Here is a 15694-nt window from a genome sequence, read left to right as displayed (position 1 = left end):
GAGCTGAGAATTATCTCCCATTTACCGTTACAAATCTTCTCTCTCCCCAAATCATTCGCGTAGAATTAATTGACATTCTGACACCACGTGTACATGGATCGGGCGTCAGAAGCTTCTCAATTTACCAAGCCCTCAGGTTCTGAACAAAAGTAGTAAACAAATATCAAAGACAGTATACCGGAATCGCCGAAAGGTCGGCAAAACAATCAAATGTTGCCTTCAGCCAGTGACCATAAAATCGCGCAAATAGATCCATTTCAAATGTCTTCTATTCAATCAGATGTTGCCATTTTATTGAGCGAAACGCCGGACATTATTCGGAAGACAATTCTCCTCAACTTCAGTAGCCATGCCAATCCCCGATAACATACAAAAATATCCCATAGAGTCTCCATAATTATAGTTCGGCGTTAAATCATACACGCGGTTAGATCTCTTCGGAGCTACCTCGGAGAAATCAGACACACCATTGACCTCCCCCGACTTTCGATCGCCACGGACCTCTCTGTGGGACACCGCACCTCGCTACAGATTTCTCCGAGTTGTCTCCAGATTCCCCATATCTCTCTACCCCAGCCCAACAATTTCGGTGTCTTGAGAGAGAAGTGCGGAGAGCTCCGTGCGGTCGCCATGCACTACATATACCCCAGCTGCATCGTGACCATAGCCTCACATCCTTTGAACAGAAACGAATCTCTTCTTCAGAATACTTGTTAATTCCCAACTGAAAATCATAAAACATACACTTATCATGACTCCACGACCAGTCGAAAAGACTTGGTGGAAAGAAGCCATCGTCTATCAAATCTACCCCGCCAGTTTCCTCGACAGCAACGGCGATGGACTCGGCGACATCCCCGGCATCATCAGCAAGGTGCCGTACATCAAATCTCTGGGAGTAGACACAATCTGGCTCTCCCCAATCTTCGCCTCGCCCCAAAAAGACATGGGCTACGATGTCGCAGACTATCGCTCCATCCACGCACCTTACGGCACCGTCGAGGACGTCCAAGAGTTGATCGACCAGCTCCATGCACATGATATGCGCATTCTCATGGACCTGGTCGTCAATCACACCAGTGACCAACACGCTTGGTTCAAAGAGTCCCGCAGCTCCAAGTCAAACTCCAAGCGTGACTGGTATATCTGGCGCGATCCCAAGTACGATGCCCAGGGGAACCGCAAGGAGCCCAATAACTGGAAGTCTGTATTCGGAGGGAGCGCATGGGCCTTTGACGAGCTTACCGGTCAATACTATCTCGCCCTGTTCTTACCCAGTCAGCCCGATCTCAACTGGGAAAATGCAGAGATGCGCAAAGCCACTCACGACGATATGCGCTTCTGGCTCGATCGAGGCGTGGACGGGTTCCGCATCGACAGCATGAACTTGATGTCCAAGCACCCAGATCTACCAGATGGCAAGATCCTCAATGACGAGCCGTATCAATCTGGCGCGGAATTCTTCGCTTCTGGCCCCAAGATGCACGATTACATTCGCGAAATCAGGACCGAGGTCTTTGACAAGTACGACGTGATGACAGTCGGTGAACTCGGTTTCACCAAGGACGAGAAATCCGTCAGCGAATACGTCGCCAAAGACCGGCATGAATTGAACATGCTTTTCACCGGTGACATTGTGGACATGGATTTCGGTCCAAACGCAAAATACGAGCGAGGCGACTTCCACCCTCGAAAGATTCGCAAAATCACCAATCTCTGGCAGACGGCCATGCCCAAGTTTGACGGGTGGAACACCGTTTACCTGGACAACCATGATAGCGGCCGCTCGCTATCTCGATATGCCTCCGATGCCCCGGAACACCGCTCGACAGCCGCGAAAATGCTGGCTACATATTTGACGACGTTGAGCGGTACTCCGTTCATGCTGGCCGGTCAAGAGATCGGTATGGCGAATCTAGGCAAGGACTACGGTGTAGATGCATACATCGATGTTGAAGGCCAGAACTACTACAACGAGATTTTGAAAGCCCGAGGTGGCAATGTATCCAAGATGGACGATGTCCTCCGCGAGCTGCAACTAAAGTCCAGAGACCACGGACGTCTGCCTATGCAATGGGATAGCTCGCCCAATGCCGGCTTTACCGTTGCAAGCGCTAAGCCATGGATGACTATCAACAAGGACCATGTCCAGTGGAACGTTGCGAGTCAACTCGATGATCCGGAGAGTATCATGGCATACTGGAAACAGATGATTGCGCTGCGGAAGAAGTACTCTGACCTTTTCGTTTATGGACCTTATACCACCCTAGAGGAATCTGAGACGGGTGAGATGGTTCTGGGATACGAGCGTAGTTGGAGTCAGACTGATCAGAAGGCGGTTGTGTTGCTGAATTTCTCGGATCAGGTCCAGACTGTTCCTGTTGAAAAGTATGATGATTTCCGGGTTTTGGTTTCGAACCAGGATGGCGTTGATTTGGCGAAGGGGCAGGTTGAGCTGCGACCATATGGCGCGGTGGTTCTCTTAAACGAGTAAATAGTAGATTCCTCAATTTGACTCAATATAGAATTCCTTTTTTGTATAGCTTCCTATATATGGCTGGCTCTGGCGCTGGCTTAGTGTCATTTAAACGCAGGACAAGATGATCCAAAAGATTCCTAGAGACCATCGATACTACATCCCCAGGGAGGACAAATTTCCATCTCGCCAATTATTGTCATTGTCCTTGAAAAGAATGAAGAGTAGACACCAACGAGCCTATTACAAGATGTCATAATCGGGTACGTGCCGAGAAACAAAAATTGCATGTGTATCCAGAGGAACGCCACAAGATCTATCCCACGACCCCAATTCTCGCGCGCAGGTAAGAAAAGAAAAGGTGGAAAAGTATACAGTACAAGCCCTGCGGGTAATTCATCGTATAAAAAAAATCAACAGTCCCATCCAAGTAATAGTAAAGGGGGATCACGCCGCGTAAAAATGCCATGGAGCTATCACGTCCATGGAATGCAAATAGAAAACATCGAACAGAGAAGGAAAGTATAAGAATGAGAAAAGAAAATAAAGGCGGTGGTGGAACAATGTGGTGATACATGCGATCAGTGTCGCGACCAATTCGCCCTCTACGCCTTGTTGCCGTTGTCTTGTTCGGCGCGGGGCTTTTCGGGTGCCTCCGTGTCACCGAGGACTTCGGCGGTGGTCTCATCTGAGAAGCGCAGGTCCTCTTCGACATCGGTGCTTTCCTTGACCTTGAAGAAGATCACGGGTGAAGCAATGCACATACTGCCCAGGAGCAGACCCCAGCAGGAGGCGAATTCGGTCATGAAGGGGGTCTTTTGGGCGTCCATCCTAAAGGAGAGTTAGACAGGAAACAAAGGTATTTTTGGACGAGTCGAGAACTTACCGCCACATTCCTGCGGCACCGGCAGACTGGATACCCTTGTAGAAACCGGCAAAGTTGGCGAGTTTGCGTGCGTTGTTGGAAAGAGAACCCATGTACCTGGATTAACGGTGTTAGATAAGATTCTGGTAGAACAAGGTAGGCACTACCAGCGTGGATCGGTATACTCACCAGTAGGTGCAGGTCTGGAAAGCAGCATCGTAGAAACCATAGAACATATACAAGAACATAGGACCAATGTAGTGGCTGTCCGTGAAATCCGTATCGGCCTTGACAGTCTCGCGGGTATACTGCTTCTGGAAGGCATAACCACCACCCCAGATACCCAGCGTAATAGCCATGAGGATACCAAAGTTGATCTTGGCACGAGTCGGACGCGAGAAGCACTTCATGTCCAGGAGTTGACCGAAAACGAATGCGCCGACCATTTGCATCAGCCAATATAGGAGACTGTTCAGGGCACGGGTGCGAACGGTGAAGTAGGCCAGGTTGACGGCGTTGAAGTGGTAGCCGTAGAACCAGTTGCTAGCCAGGAACATGGGGAACATGAAGACGATGTACGAGTCACTTCGGAGAGTCTCCCAGAGACCCAGGAACTCGGACTTCCAGGTTGGGTTTTTGATCACGATTACACGCGAGCCGTCGTTACGCTTGATATACTTGGAATCGACCAGACCCCAGCACAGGACGAATCCCACGGCCATGAGAACCAGAAAGGCGATATAAGTACCGTTGTTGACATTGCCTGCCGTAGTATGCATGTTCTGACCAAGAGGGACCTGTAATCACCATACATTAGTTGGTCCGAGATCTCCCTAGTTTGGAATCTTTAATCCGAGTTGACTCACCAAGCTACCGATGACACCACCCAAGTTGAAAATCACCCAGAAGATGGCAATATATTTACCCTTCTCGTGCTCATGGGGGTAACTCATCATCACGGCACCCTGCGCACACCACAAAAGACCCGCACAGACACCCAACAAGGCACCAGAGAAGATCAAAAAGCCGGCATTCTGGTTGATATTATACGAAAGCAGGGCAGCCGTATACAAGAAATAACCGAAACCACCAAGAGACAGCGTAATCCGCAGACCAATGCGATTAGCAATGGAGCCGGCGAAGAATCCCACCACGGCAAAGGTGCTGTACAGGGCCGTGTTGGCGTTGTTGACATCGGTCGGGTTGACTTGGCCACCACCACCGAGACCAGTCACGGCGTTGTACATGCCCGGGCAGAGGAAACACACGAAGGAAACGAGGTAGAGCTGCATATCGGGCGAGGCGAACCAGGGGGCTTCCCATTTTCCGATTTTGAAAAGCGGCTTGTACATCCACGGCTTGCCGACCACGGCATGGTCTTGCCCCGGCTCGGGATCCTCCACATCGAAGGGGACGGGTTTCTCCCGTGGCGTCGACGTGTCCAGGACTGGAGTCTGTGCCTGCGACAGCTCCGACTCTGAAGGAGTTGTCGCCATTGTTTATTTGGGGGGAGGAGGAGAAGGGGGAGAAAGTGAGGAGAAATTTGACAGAGGGAAATAAACAGAGCAAATTGAGGATCGTGAGGATCAACAAGGCCGGGGGAAGGGGTAAGAATGTTGACGTTTCTTCTTTGTGGTTGGTTGTTACCCACGTGAGAGCACTGCTCGATCCAAGGAAAGTCCAAAGTCGGAAGAATGAAGGAGAGAGGAGAAAGAGCGAACCGGAATAAATTTATGAAGAAATCGATCGCGCGGCTATTTGGGGGCTCTTTTTTTTTAAACGAGGCTAAAAAAAAGTATGGAGACACAGTTCACACTAAAAAAAAAAAGGTATAGCCGAGCTACTCTTATCTTGTCTCATCGATAAAGGTTGAGTCCCTCGATGAGACCCTGGAAGCAACCGGATCATACAATATGGATCATACGAGCACTACGGAAGGCGAATTACCAAGATTCAATTTCCCCGGTTATCACTGGAGAAACGAGTGGATATTCTCTTTTCTTTCCTCGTTTTCTGCTCGCTCACATGGACAGACCAACAGTGCGGGGAGGAGAAAAGATGGAGACATCTGGAGAAATCGGAGGACTCATTGGAGGCGTGTGGCCGAACCACGGCCCGAGGAGAGTCAATTGATTGCATCTGGGGAATCTAACTGGTTCAATAGTACGGAGAAACTCGGCCAGATTATCTGGGCAAAGACTGGGCAGAACTTGGACTGGAAAACTGGAAAACTGGAGACTGGAGACTGGAGACTAGAGACTTGGGAGGAGATTGAGAAAGTAACAAGGCAGAATACGACCGCAACCAGAGTCGCATTCTGCCGGTTGCAACTCTCCGCATGCGGGGACTCGTATGGTAAGGGCTGGTACGGGTACGGGTAATATTACCATAGATTACACATACTACGTCTACACTGTAGTATAGACTTCCGTACTACTGTACGACCCAGTAGTAAACTCTATGACTGTCGACTACCACACTACCCCATACTCCCAACGCCACTGCCGCTGCACTGGTGGTCTTTGCTGGTTCTACCACATCGGCATGCCGATGTCACCTCTGGAACAATCCGCAGGTTACATCATTGTGCAGTCCGGCCTCTTTATCTCTGCCTCGGACTACTTTTTCCCCTTGGAATCCCCTGGTGCCTGGGAACTGAGACAAAAACAAGAGATTCACTCTCGAGCTTTCTGGTTTTCCTTGTTTACGCACGAGTTCTCATCTCCGGAGACCAACTTCTTGGCCTCGGCGTTGATCTGCCATCTCGGCACTTGATCTTCCACTCACCATCACTACAACCTAGACTCACCACCATCATGCCTGGCAAAACTACCTCTGCCAGCACTCCGCGCATCACCAAGTTCACCAACTGTCGCCTCCTGCGCGGCTCCAGTTTGGTTGAACAGGATCTGTGGATCGACTCTCTGACCGGCAAGATCCTCAAGGACCAAGAGGCTTTCTACGAGCTGCATCTGTCCCCCGATGAGATTATCGATCTGGGCGGCCGTATCCTGGCCCCGGGTCTAATCGACACCCAACTCAACGGCGCACAGGGTTTCGACTTCTCCGTGCCCTGCGCGACTAAGGCCGAGTACGACGAGGGTCTCCGTCTCGTCAACCAGGGCCTAGCACGTACCGGCGTAACCTCCTACCTGCCCACGGTCGTGAGCTCTACACCCGAAGTGTACTGGCAGGTAAGAACTCTTACCTCAGTCCTAACCAATCCCTGTCCCAACCCCTGCATCACAATATAAGCAACATGATAAGCATAACACTAACGCACCCCAGGTCCTCCCCTCCCTCGGCCCCACAGCCGCAACCCACCACGCCCAAGACGGCGCCGAATCCCTCGGTGCCCACGTCGAAGGCCCCTTCATCAGCCCCGGCCGCAACGGCATCCACAAACCGGACGTCCTCCGCGCAGCCCAAACCTACGATGACCTCATCCACTGCTACGGCGCCTCAAACCTCACCCCACCAACCCCGCACACATCCCCCATCAAAATGATCACCGCCGCCCCAGAAGTCGGCAACATGATGGCGCAAATCCCCCACATCACCGACTCGGGCATCATCTACTCCATCGGCCACTCGGACGCAACCTACGAACAGGCCGTGTCGGCGACGCACCAGGGCGCGCGCATGATTACGCACTTGTTCAACGCCATGCGTCCGTTTTATCACCGCAACCCGGGCGTTTTCGGGCTCCTGGGCCAGTCGGAGCGCAGAAGGCCGTTTTACGGCGTTATCGCGGACGGGATTCACCTGCATCCTACTTCGATTAAGATTGCGTATAACGCGCATCCGGATGGATTGGTGCTCGTTACTGATGCCATGCGTTTGTGTGGCCTGCCCGATGGCGTTTACGAGTGGACGAATGGGGAGCGTATTGTCAAGACTGGTGCGCGGTTGACGCTTGAGGGCTCGGATAAGATTGCCGGGTCGTCGGCGACGCTGATCGAGTGCGTGAATAATTTCCGCCGTTGGTCTGGTGCTAGTACCGCCGATGCGATTAATGCTGCTACCGCCGTCCCTGCGCGTTTGTTGGGGCTGGAGAAGGTTAAGGGGTGCTTGGATGCTGGTGCTGATGCGGACTTGGTGGTGTTGGGCGAGTCGGATGATCCGTACTCTGGGCCTACGTTGACCGTTGATCAGGTGTGGAAGTTTGGCGTCAAGATTCACGATGCTGATAAGGTGGCTACCGTGGCGGTTTAAGGGGGAGATTTTTCCGGGGTTTTCTTCCTTTGCGCTTTCTGACTTTTTTTTCACCTGGTTTTTCCTTCGGTTTTATCATTCAGCTATTACTCTACTACCTACTACTACATGCTTTCGGATATCTGCGATTTAGGGCTCGGCGTTTGGGTTCATTTGCATTCGAAGCATAGAATCATACTACATGCACGAACATATTTTCACATCCCATAGGATTTAAATCAAGATCAATTTTCAAACCAAGATTAATGATTTACAATTGAAGCAGAAGGTGTATGCGTGTATGTTTTTGTTTTTATCTGTACTTTCAAACTTGCAAATCGTATCATCCCGTTGATATATATCTCAGACTCCCGGAGTGCCAGCCCATTCCAATTGGGCGGCTACCTCCCTCTGTCCAAGATACCGGGTAAGTGGTATATAAATACGTGAATGTTCCAAAATATCCAAAACACCGGGTCCGTCTGGCGGACTCCAATAGACCGGGGGAAAGTGTCTTCCAAAAGACAGAGTCACACGGTGAGACTCCCGCTCTGCGTATTCCCCCCAAAGTCCCCGCGGAGCTCTGCGCCGCTTACTCGCTCATATATGCTAAACACAAAACAGAACAGAAAACGAAACTTTTCACGCGGAATAAATGGTCCGAGTCAATCCAGGATACCAATGCCCGGCATGAAGAAGACCACCCTCCCCTACCTCAAGTCTCGGTATGCAGAAGACTTACAGACGGGGCTGCGAGCGGGTCCAGCCAGCCTCCTGGGCGATCAGCTCCGCGGCACGCTCACCGATAGCCAGAACAGTGAGCATAGGGTTGATCGTGGGCATGTCGGGGAAGACACCGGCATCGGCGATGCGGACACCCTTCAGGCCACGGATCTTCAGGGTAGGGTCAACGACGGCCATGGGGTCGCGAGTCACATCACCCATCTTGGTGGTACCGGCCGGGTGGTACACGGTGTGCGCCACACGGCGACCGTACTCGGACAGCTCCTCGTCGGTCTGGATGGCAGGGCCGGGGGCAACCTCCCGCTTGATCCACTCCTTGAAGGGCGACTGCTCGGCGATCTTACGGGCCGCCTTGAGACCGTAAACGATGGTGGCGGCATCGTATCCCTCGGGATCGGTGAAGTAGCGGAAGTCCAGCGCGGGCTTCACTGAGGGATCGGAGGAGGTGAGGTAGAGACGACCGCGGGAGCGGGGGCGGGGAATATTGGGGGTCATGCAGAAGGCGTTGATGGGCTCGTCGTAACCCAGGCGGGCGGTGTTGAGGGTGAAGGGGATTTGGTAGCAGTGCATCATGATATCGGCGGCCCGGCCGTCGAATCCAGCTGCGTTAGGGTCCTCGCGACGCAGGAAGATACCGGCGTCCGAGTCCATGGTGGTCTGGTTGGGGGGAACGGGGTAGTTGAGCTCCCACATGATGATACTCTCCGGGTGGTCGAGCAAGTTCTCACCGACACCGGGGAGGTCCTTGACGACGGGGATACCCAGAGAAGAGAGCTGCTCCTTGGGACCCAGACCGGACAGCATCATCAGACGAGGTGTGTCGACGGCACCGGCGCAGAGGACAGTCTCCTTCTTGGCACGGAGAGTGCGCTTGGCACCAGACTGCAGGGTCACGTTAACACCAGTGACGGAGTCACCCTCGACATTGATCTTGGAAACCCAAGCGTTGGTGAGAATGGTCAAGTTGGGGCGCTTCTCATCGCCACGCAGAATAGGGTGAATATAAGCAACGGAGGCACTGCTGCGACGACCATCATCCGGGTTGTAGGAGACGTTGAAGAAGCCGACACCCTCGGTCAGCTCACCGTTCCTGCGGATGTCTGCGTTGAAGTTGTCGATGACGGGGATGTTCATGGCATCAGAGCAGGCCTGAACCCAATCCTTGCACAGCTGGTTGCGGTGACGAGCGTGCACGGGCTGGAAAGTGTTGCGCAGACCGTCGATCATGCGGGTGAAGGTCTCAAAGTCCCAGCCCTTGCAGCCCTTGGCGACCCAGTTCTGGCAATCATACTCGAAGGGGCGGAACGAGATCAGAGTGTTGTGACTGGAGCAGCCGCCCAGGACCTTGGCGCGGGAGTGACGGATGAAGCTGTTGCCTATAGATTGGAGGGTCAGCACAATTCGTGAGAGGAATGCCTCAGTTTCTTTGCAGTGGGCATACCGTTGGGCTGCTCGGTAGTAGGGTAGTCGTAGTCCAGCTCGCCACCGAGAAGGCTCAGCCACTCCTTCAAGTTGAGGACACGGTCATCGGTGAAATCGCTGGGACCACCCTCGATGACGAGTGTGCGCTTGTTAGGGAGGTACTGGGCGAGACGTGCAGCAATGACACAGCCAGCGGTACCACCACCGACGACGATATAGTCATAGCTGTCCACGTCAATGGCAGGAAGATCGTTTGTAGTCGCCATGTTGGATAGTTGGAGGATGAGGGGAAAGAGGGGGAAGAGATAGTTAAGGAAGGGGAAAAGAGGAGAAGTTGGGGGAGACCGCCACTTGGTTTTAAACGGTCGGATGAGATGGGATTTGGGAATTTTTGGTTGGGGCTAAAGACTGGGAAGTAAGCGGGTATGGTCTGATGCTTCAGATCGGACTATGTATTTTGATCCAATGATTCTAATCTCTTGGATGATTCTCTACGTAGTACCTTGATTCGGGCGTGGCTTTGCAATCCTTTTTTTTTTTCTTTTACACAATTTTTTTCTGCCCCGGCCGAATTGGCAGCTATGAGTGGTGGCGATCGAGGGAAAAGTGGATCCCTCTTAGATAAACCACGGCCCACCGTCGAGTGTAGGATCTACAAGGCTGGTCTCGTGTGTTGAGATAGGATAGTAAACCGGGAGATGTGATAGGATAGGATATATTAGTTCAAGGATACAATATCCTAAATAGAATAACAGTGGAAAAAGAGGGGGAAAGATTGGCGTTGATAAGCCAGTCTCATGACTGATACTGTAGAAATGCCGTTCAATGTCCATCTCAAGTTGATAGGAAACGTCTCAGCCCCTCCCTTGAAACGTCCCAAAGCCTCAAAACGAACGCCCCTACGTCACCAGTTCCCCGCTTCCCGCTTGGTTCAGCCCGGGTCCACGATACTCTTCTTAGTCCTCATTTCCCGTACCTAAGCCCTAGGGAGAGGGGAGGGCTAACTAACTACTACCGTATGTACGCATTTGGTCTATCTCCATTTTAAGCCCTTTAACGATTGCGGAAATTGCTACCGCGAGACCACCAGCGAATCCCCAGGAAGTACTTCGTAGCCAACGCCCCAGTTTTACCGCCACCTGCTCATCGACCCGAATCTTCCCACTAAAAAAGATCGAAACTCTGGACACGCTAATGCACGGCGGCAATGCTAATCCCAATCGGCGCAAGTCGCCGCGCTGCGCCCCACTAAAGCCGCCGCGCTTTGCCGGCGCAACTCCGAAGGTCAAAGGCGGTGTGGCACGTAGAACTGTGGAGGAATGGGCCACACCACCGATAAAGAGATACTGTCCAAACGTAACTTGCCCAAAACTCTCTTCGATCTCTTTAATTTGGGTCTGTGAACTTTTGTCAAGATAACAGCTCATCCTTGCTTGTTTCCCGTCATGTCCCTCCCCTTCCCGACCCGTCAGCTTTACTACGACGGCCAGGTGCGCGCCGCTTCGTCCGGCAAGACCTTCCAAACCGTTAACCCCGCCACTGCAACCCCGTTGGCCGACATCCAGGTTGCCTCCAACTCGGATATTGACGCTGCGATTGCTGCTGCTGAGCGTGCCTTCCAGGTTTGGTCGAAGACGACCTATATTGCTCGTGCTCGTATCTTGCAGAAGGCGGCTGCTTTGTTGCGCGAGCGCAATGACGAGATTGCTCGTGTAGAGACTCTAGACTCCGGCAAGGCCTTTACGGAGACGAGTACCGTGGACGTTGTGACGGGTGCCGATGTGCTCGAGTACTATGCCAACTTTATTGGTGGTGGTGGTTTGAACGGCGAGACGACACAGCTCCGTGAGGATGCCTGGGTGTATACGAAGAAGTCACCCTTGGGTGTCTGCGCAGGCATTGGTGCTTGGAACTATCCTATTCAGATGTATGTCTGCAACCTGCATCCCTAATTAACGAGTCGGCTCTGCGATCAACCATGATACTAACTCTACCTCCTCTGTAGTGCCCTCTGGAAGTCCGCTGCTTGCTTGGCCGCTGGTAACACCATGATCTACAAGCCTAGCGAATTCACCCCTCTCCACGGCGAGACCCTCGCCCAGATCTACACCGAGGCCGGCCTACCCGCCGGTGTCTTCAACGTGGTCAACGGAGCCGGCGATGTCGGCGCTTACCTGACCAGCCACCCTACCATCGCGAAGGTCTCCTTCACCGGCCAGGTATCAACCGGTATGAAGGTTGCTGGTTCCGCCGGCGGAAACATGAAGTACGTGACGATGGAGCTGGGCGGCAAGAGCCCGCTCATCGTATGCCCGGACGCCGACCTCGAGAGCGCCGTCGACGGCGCCATGATGGCCAACTTTTACTCCACCGGCCAGGTCTGCACTAACGGTACTCGCGTGTTCGTGCCGAGGTCCTTGAAGGCCGCTTTTGAGAAGCGTCTGCTCGAGAAAATCCCCTTTGTGCGGGCTGGCCCGCTCTTCGATGAACAGACCAACTACGGCCCCCTCAGCTCTGAAATTCACTATAAGAAGGTTGTCGAGTATATCCGCTACGGTATCGAGAATGACCGCGCAACCCTACTTACCGGTGGGCCCGGCAAGCCCGATGTCCCCCAGGACCTTCAGGCCGGATACTGGGTGAAGCCGACCGTCTTCACCGACTGCAATGACGACATGCGCATCGTCAAGGAAGAAATCTTCGGCCCCGTCATGTCTATTTTGTACTACGATACCGTCGAGGAGGCCGTGCGCCGCGCTAATACCACGGAGATGGGTCTTGCAGCGGGCGTCTTCACAAAGGACCTTAACCAGGCCCACAAGGTGATCGACCAGCTGCAGGCTGGTATTACCTGGGTCAACACCTGGGGTGAGAGCCCCGCCGAGATGGCCGTCGGTGGCTGGAAGAAGAGCGGTCTGGGCGTTGAGAATGGCCATAAGGGTATTGAGGCTTGGCTGCAGAATAAGAGCACCCTTGTTGATATGAGTGGGGCTGTGGCCACGGTCTTTGCCAAGCTTTAGGGAAGGGTGTGTGTTTCTCTACTTGGTTCTGTTTTTAATATATACGACGTGATGTGTGAAAATCGGGGGGTTCAGGTCATTTCCGGATAGATTGAATGCATTTTATAAAAGCCGTGTGGTTATGCTTGGTATGAAGCATGCCATTTTAATCAAAGTTTTTGCCTTTTCAAATGGATTGATTACATAGTATACTTGATGATTGTAAAAGAAGGAGTAACATATATTGATTCGTTTTGTTGACGCCTAGATGACCATGACGCAATGACAGTAATAGATTATTTACTCCTTATTCCCCAAAGGTCATCGTGATTTGAAAAAAATGAAACTCCTTGAATTGATAAATCTCGGAAATCACAAAACGTAAATGAAATATGGAATCATGCAGCCATGTCGAAACCCCTAGTTAAAATAGCAAATAGAAATAAAATAAGACCCAGCTCCCAGTTCTCCGAAGCAACTATGTGAAAAGAAAAAGAAAACCGATATCACACCACGCAATCCCGATGTCCGGAAAGACGCAATAACCATGCTCATCTTTACAGAGTCGTCATGCGAGCACCCATCCGATCAAAGATCAAATCATTCTTCAACGCCCCATCCAGCCCACCAATAGCAGAGTCCACCATCCGCGAAGACATGCTATCAGGCGTCAACTCATCCTCATCCATAGCCCGGTGCAACTCGGTATTGATACGCAGATCCTTGGGAACCTTGACAGGCGTACGGTCCGGCGTAGCCATATGCGAGGAAGTCTTCTTCGCAGGCAGCGGCGCAGGAACGTACGTACGAGGACGGTACACCAACGGGGGACCCTGAGTGCGCGCATCGGTTCCAGCCTGCTCGATGGACTCAAAGTAACGCACGGTCTTAACCTTCAATTCGAGGGTTGCGTCGCGATCGCAGACAACGAGCGGGTGAGGGTGCAATTGCAGCGCGGACAGAGTCCACATGTGATTCACGCCCTCCTCGAGACCCTTTTGCACGGCAAAGGCCTTGTGTGCGCCCGTCGCGACGATGACGACTTCGCGCGCGTCCATGATCGTCTGGATACCGACCGTCATGGCCATGCGCGGCACTTTGGTCACGTCGTTGTCGAAGAAGCGGGAGTTGGCGATGATGGTGTCATAGGCGAGGGTTTTGACGCGGGTGCGGCTAGCTAGTGATGAACCGGGTTCGTTGAAGGCAATGTGTCCGTCTGGTCCGACGCCGCCGAGGAAGAGCTCGATTCCGCCGTAGCGGGCGATGCGGGCGTCGAAGGCGGCGCATTCGGCGGCGAGGTCGGGTGCGTTTCCGTCCAGGATGTTGATGTTTTGGGGTGGGATGTCGACGTGAGAGAAGAAGTGCTTGTACATGAAGCTGTGGTAGGATTCCGGGTGGTCGCGGGGCAGACCGACGTATTCATCCTGGAGGTGAAGTTTATTAAAATGTGGAATTGGGCTGGTGATATTTTGGAGTGTGAAATTACCATGTTGAAGGTCACGACATTCTTGAACGAGATCTCGCCGGCGCGGTGGCGCTGGACGAGGATCTTGTAGATGATCTCCGGACTGCTACCGGTGGGCAGGCCCAGGACAAAGGGCTGAGTCTCTGTTGGCTTGAATGCCTTGATGCGACCTGCGAGGAAGAGGAGATGCCGTTAGTTCTGTCGCAAATGTATATCAAGGAGCAACACCTAGTGCCGAATGAGGAGTGTATGACTTACTAACAATGTACTCGGCAATGTACACCGAGACCGCCTGAGGGTCCTCACGGATGATGACACGCCTAGAGAAAAACAGCAAAACTCTGGTCAGTTATTTTTTTTCTCGAGATCGCGAGGCAGAGATAAAGTGGTTGATGCATACATCGTGGTTACGTCAGCGGGACGTGTAGATCGGGGATGATATCAGTAGGGCTGATGGAAGGAAGAGCAGCGATGCAAGGGGGAGGATGGAGAGAGTTTGGAAGGTTGAGAAGGGGCAGAAGTGTAAAGGTGAAGAGGTAAATGCAGAATATAGAAAAGATAAGAGAGCTGGGAAAGTAAAAAGAGTGAAGGCAAAGATCAAAAAGTAAGACCCGTGGGATTGGTTACGTCGAGGTGCAATGTACGACAGTGACAAAGGAGATCTACCGTGTCGTGGTGGTAGTGGGCCTCTTTCTCTCTCGACTGGAGTTTCTGGCTGCGTCCGTTACGTCGACGATTTTGCTGTGGATGGGTTCCTCCGCAAATGTATCGTCGCATGCGCCATGTGGGAAAGGGACCCGATAATGGCCATTGTAAGGAACTGAACCGTTGACGTCGAGCCCCAAGAATGGAAGTCCACGAGTCAATTCCTTTGCGTGTGATTCGTGGGCCTATCGTTTATCGCCTTCCAGGATATGATGTCGCATATATCATAGGTTTACTATAGACATAATGATATCTATTCCATAGTAGGATCTCCCACGATATCAAGTTATTACAGCGCGATCTATACAGCACAGTTAATACCCAGAACTACAAATTCTTGATATTCCCACTGTTAATTCTGATTATCCATCTGTTGCCCAACAAAAGTGATGATAATTTCAAGGTCGAGTCTCTACGCCACACGTCCCGACAGACGTGGGGTGGAGTGGATCCAGAGTGAAGGTTCCATCGGGGCTCAGAAGAAGTTGCATCCGGTGAAGTCGGCAAACGATAGAGACCAGTGAAAACCCCAGGGAGTGTAACCCTGTAGCGTCGTAGCCGGACCGTATGGTACCGTACATGGTATTTTATACAGGCACGTGACCCTACATCGAGATTATTATGTACTACTGTTGTTAGTTAATTATCAAATCTTGGGAGCCATCCACTTCTTATAATTTATTATTAATGGGATAGACCAGGATTCCGGGTTGAACAGTACCTAGCCAAGTCTACATGGAAATTACCTGTGACTGAGGGGAAGTTGATACCAAAAACTACCAAGTAGGCAAGGGATCAACAGGCACGAGGGAATCAGGCATGCA

The 15694-nt window shown here is 52.1% G+C and overlaps 7 protein-coding genes across 7 annotated transcripts; 4 read left to right on the top strand and 3 right to left on the bottom strand.

The window, feature by feature from the left end:
• Positions 1–751: 751 nt before the first annotated feature.
• N7496_011015 (glycoside hydrolase family 13 protein) lies at positions 752–2494 on the top strand (the record flags this gene model as incomplete). Its single annotated transcript, XM_056703928.1, has 1 exon — positions 752–2494. The coding sequence occupies one exon, from the start codon at positions 752–754 to the stop codon at positions 2492–2494; it is 1743 nt and encodes a 580-aa protein (XP_056549888.1).
• Positions 2495–3081: 587 nt separating this feature from the next.
• On the bottom strand, positions 3082–4837 carry N7496_011014 (unc-93 family MFS transporter; the record flags this gene model as incomplete). Its single annotated transcript, XM_056703927.1, has 4 exons — positions 3082–3307; positions 3363–3458; positions 3531–4138; positions 4208–4837. The coding sequence occupies 4 exons, from the start codon at positions 4835–4837 to the stop codon at positions 3082–3084; spliced, it is 1560 nt and encodes a 519-aa protein (XP_056549887.1).
• A 417-nt stretch (positions 4838–5254) lies between these two features.
• On the top strand, positions 5255–6116 carry N7496_011013 (uncharacterized protein; the record flags this gene model as incomplete). Its single annotated transcript, XM_056703926.1, has 2 exons — positions 5255–5696; positions 5791–6116. The coding sequence occupies 2 exons, from the start codon at positions 5255–5257 to the stop codon at positions 6114–6116; spliced, it is 768 nt and encodes a 255-aa protein (XP_056549886.1).
• Positions 6117–6157: 41 nt separating this feature from the next.
• N7496_011012 (N-acetylglucosamine-6-phosphate deacetylase) lies at positions 6158–7556 on the top strand (the record flags this gene model as incomplete). Its single annotated transcript, XM_056703925.1, has 2 exons — positions 6158–6535; positions 6630–7556. The coding sequence occupies 2 exons, from the start codon at positions 6158–6160 to the stop codon at positions 7554–7556; spliced, it is 1305 nt and encodes a 434-aa protein (XP_056549885.1).
• A 717-nt stretch (positions 7557–8273) lies between these two features.
• Positions 8274–9967, bottom strand: N7496_011011 (GMC family oxidoreductase; the record flags this gene model as incomplete). Its single annotated transcript, XM_056703924.1, has 2 exons — positions 8274–9655; positions 9721–9967. The coding sequence occupies 2 exons, from the start codon at positions 9965–9967 to the stop codon at positions 8274–8276; spliced, it is 1629 nt and encodes a 542-aa protein (XP_056549884.1).
• A 1179-nt stretch (positions 9968–11146) lies between these two features.
• N7496_011010 (NAD/NADP-dependent betaine aldehyde dehydrogenase) lies at positions 11147–12721 on the top strand (the record flags this gene model as incomplete). The annotated part of the gene is made up of 2 exons (XM_056703923.1): positions 11147–11628; positions 11707–12721. 2 exons carry the CDS (start codon positions 11147–11149, stop codon positions 12719–12721), a joined length of 1497 nt encoding a protein of 498 aa, XP_056549883.1.
• A 536-nt stretch (positions 12722–13257) lies between these two features.
• On the bottom strand, positions 13258–14976 carry N7496_011009 (uncharacterized protein; the record flags this gene model as incomplete). The annotated part of the gene is made up of 4 exons (XM_056703922.1): positions 13258–14124; positions 14187–14335; positions 14424–14485; positions 14894–14976. The coding sequence occupies 4 exons, from the start codon at positions 14974–14976 to the stop codon at positions 13258–13260; spliced, it is 1161 nt and encodes a 386-aa protein (XP_056549882.1).
• Between the last annotated feature and the right edge of the window lie 718 nt (positions 14977–15694).

The sequence above is a fragment of the Penicillium cataractarum genome (genome assembly GCF_028827025.1).
Source record: "Penicillium cataractarum strain IBT 29864 chromosome Unknown utg000009l, whole genome shotgun sequence".
In the NCBI taxonomy this organism is placed as follows: Eukaryota; Fungi; Ascomycota; class Eurotiomycetes; order Eurotiales; family Aspergillaceae; genus Penicillium; species Penicillium cataractarum.
Note: the sequence above shows the minus strand (reverse complement) of the source record. Positions and strands in the feature narration are given on the sequence as shown.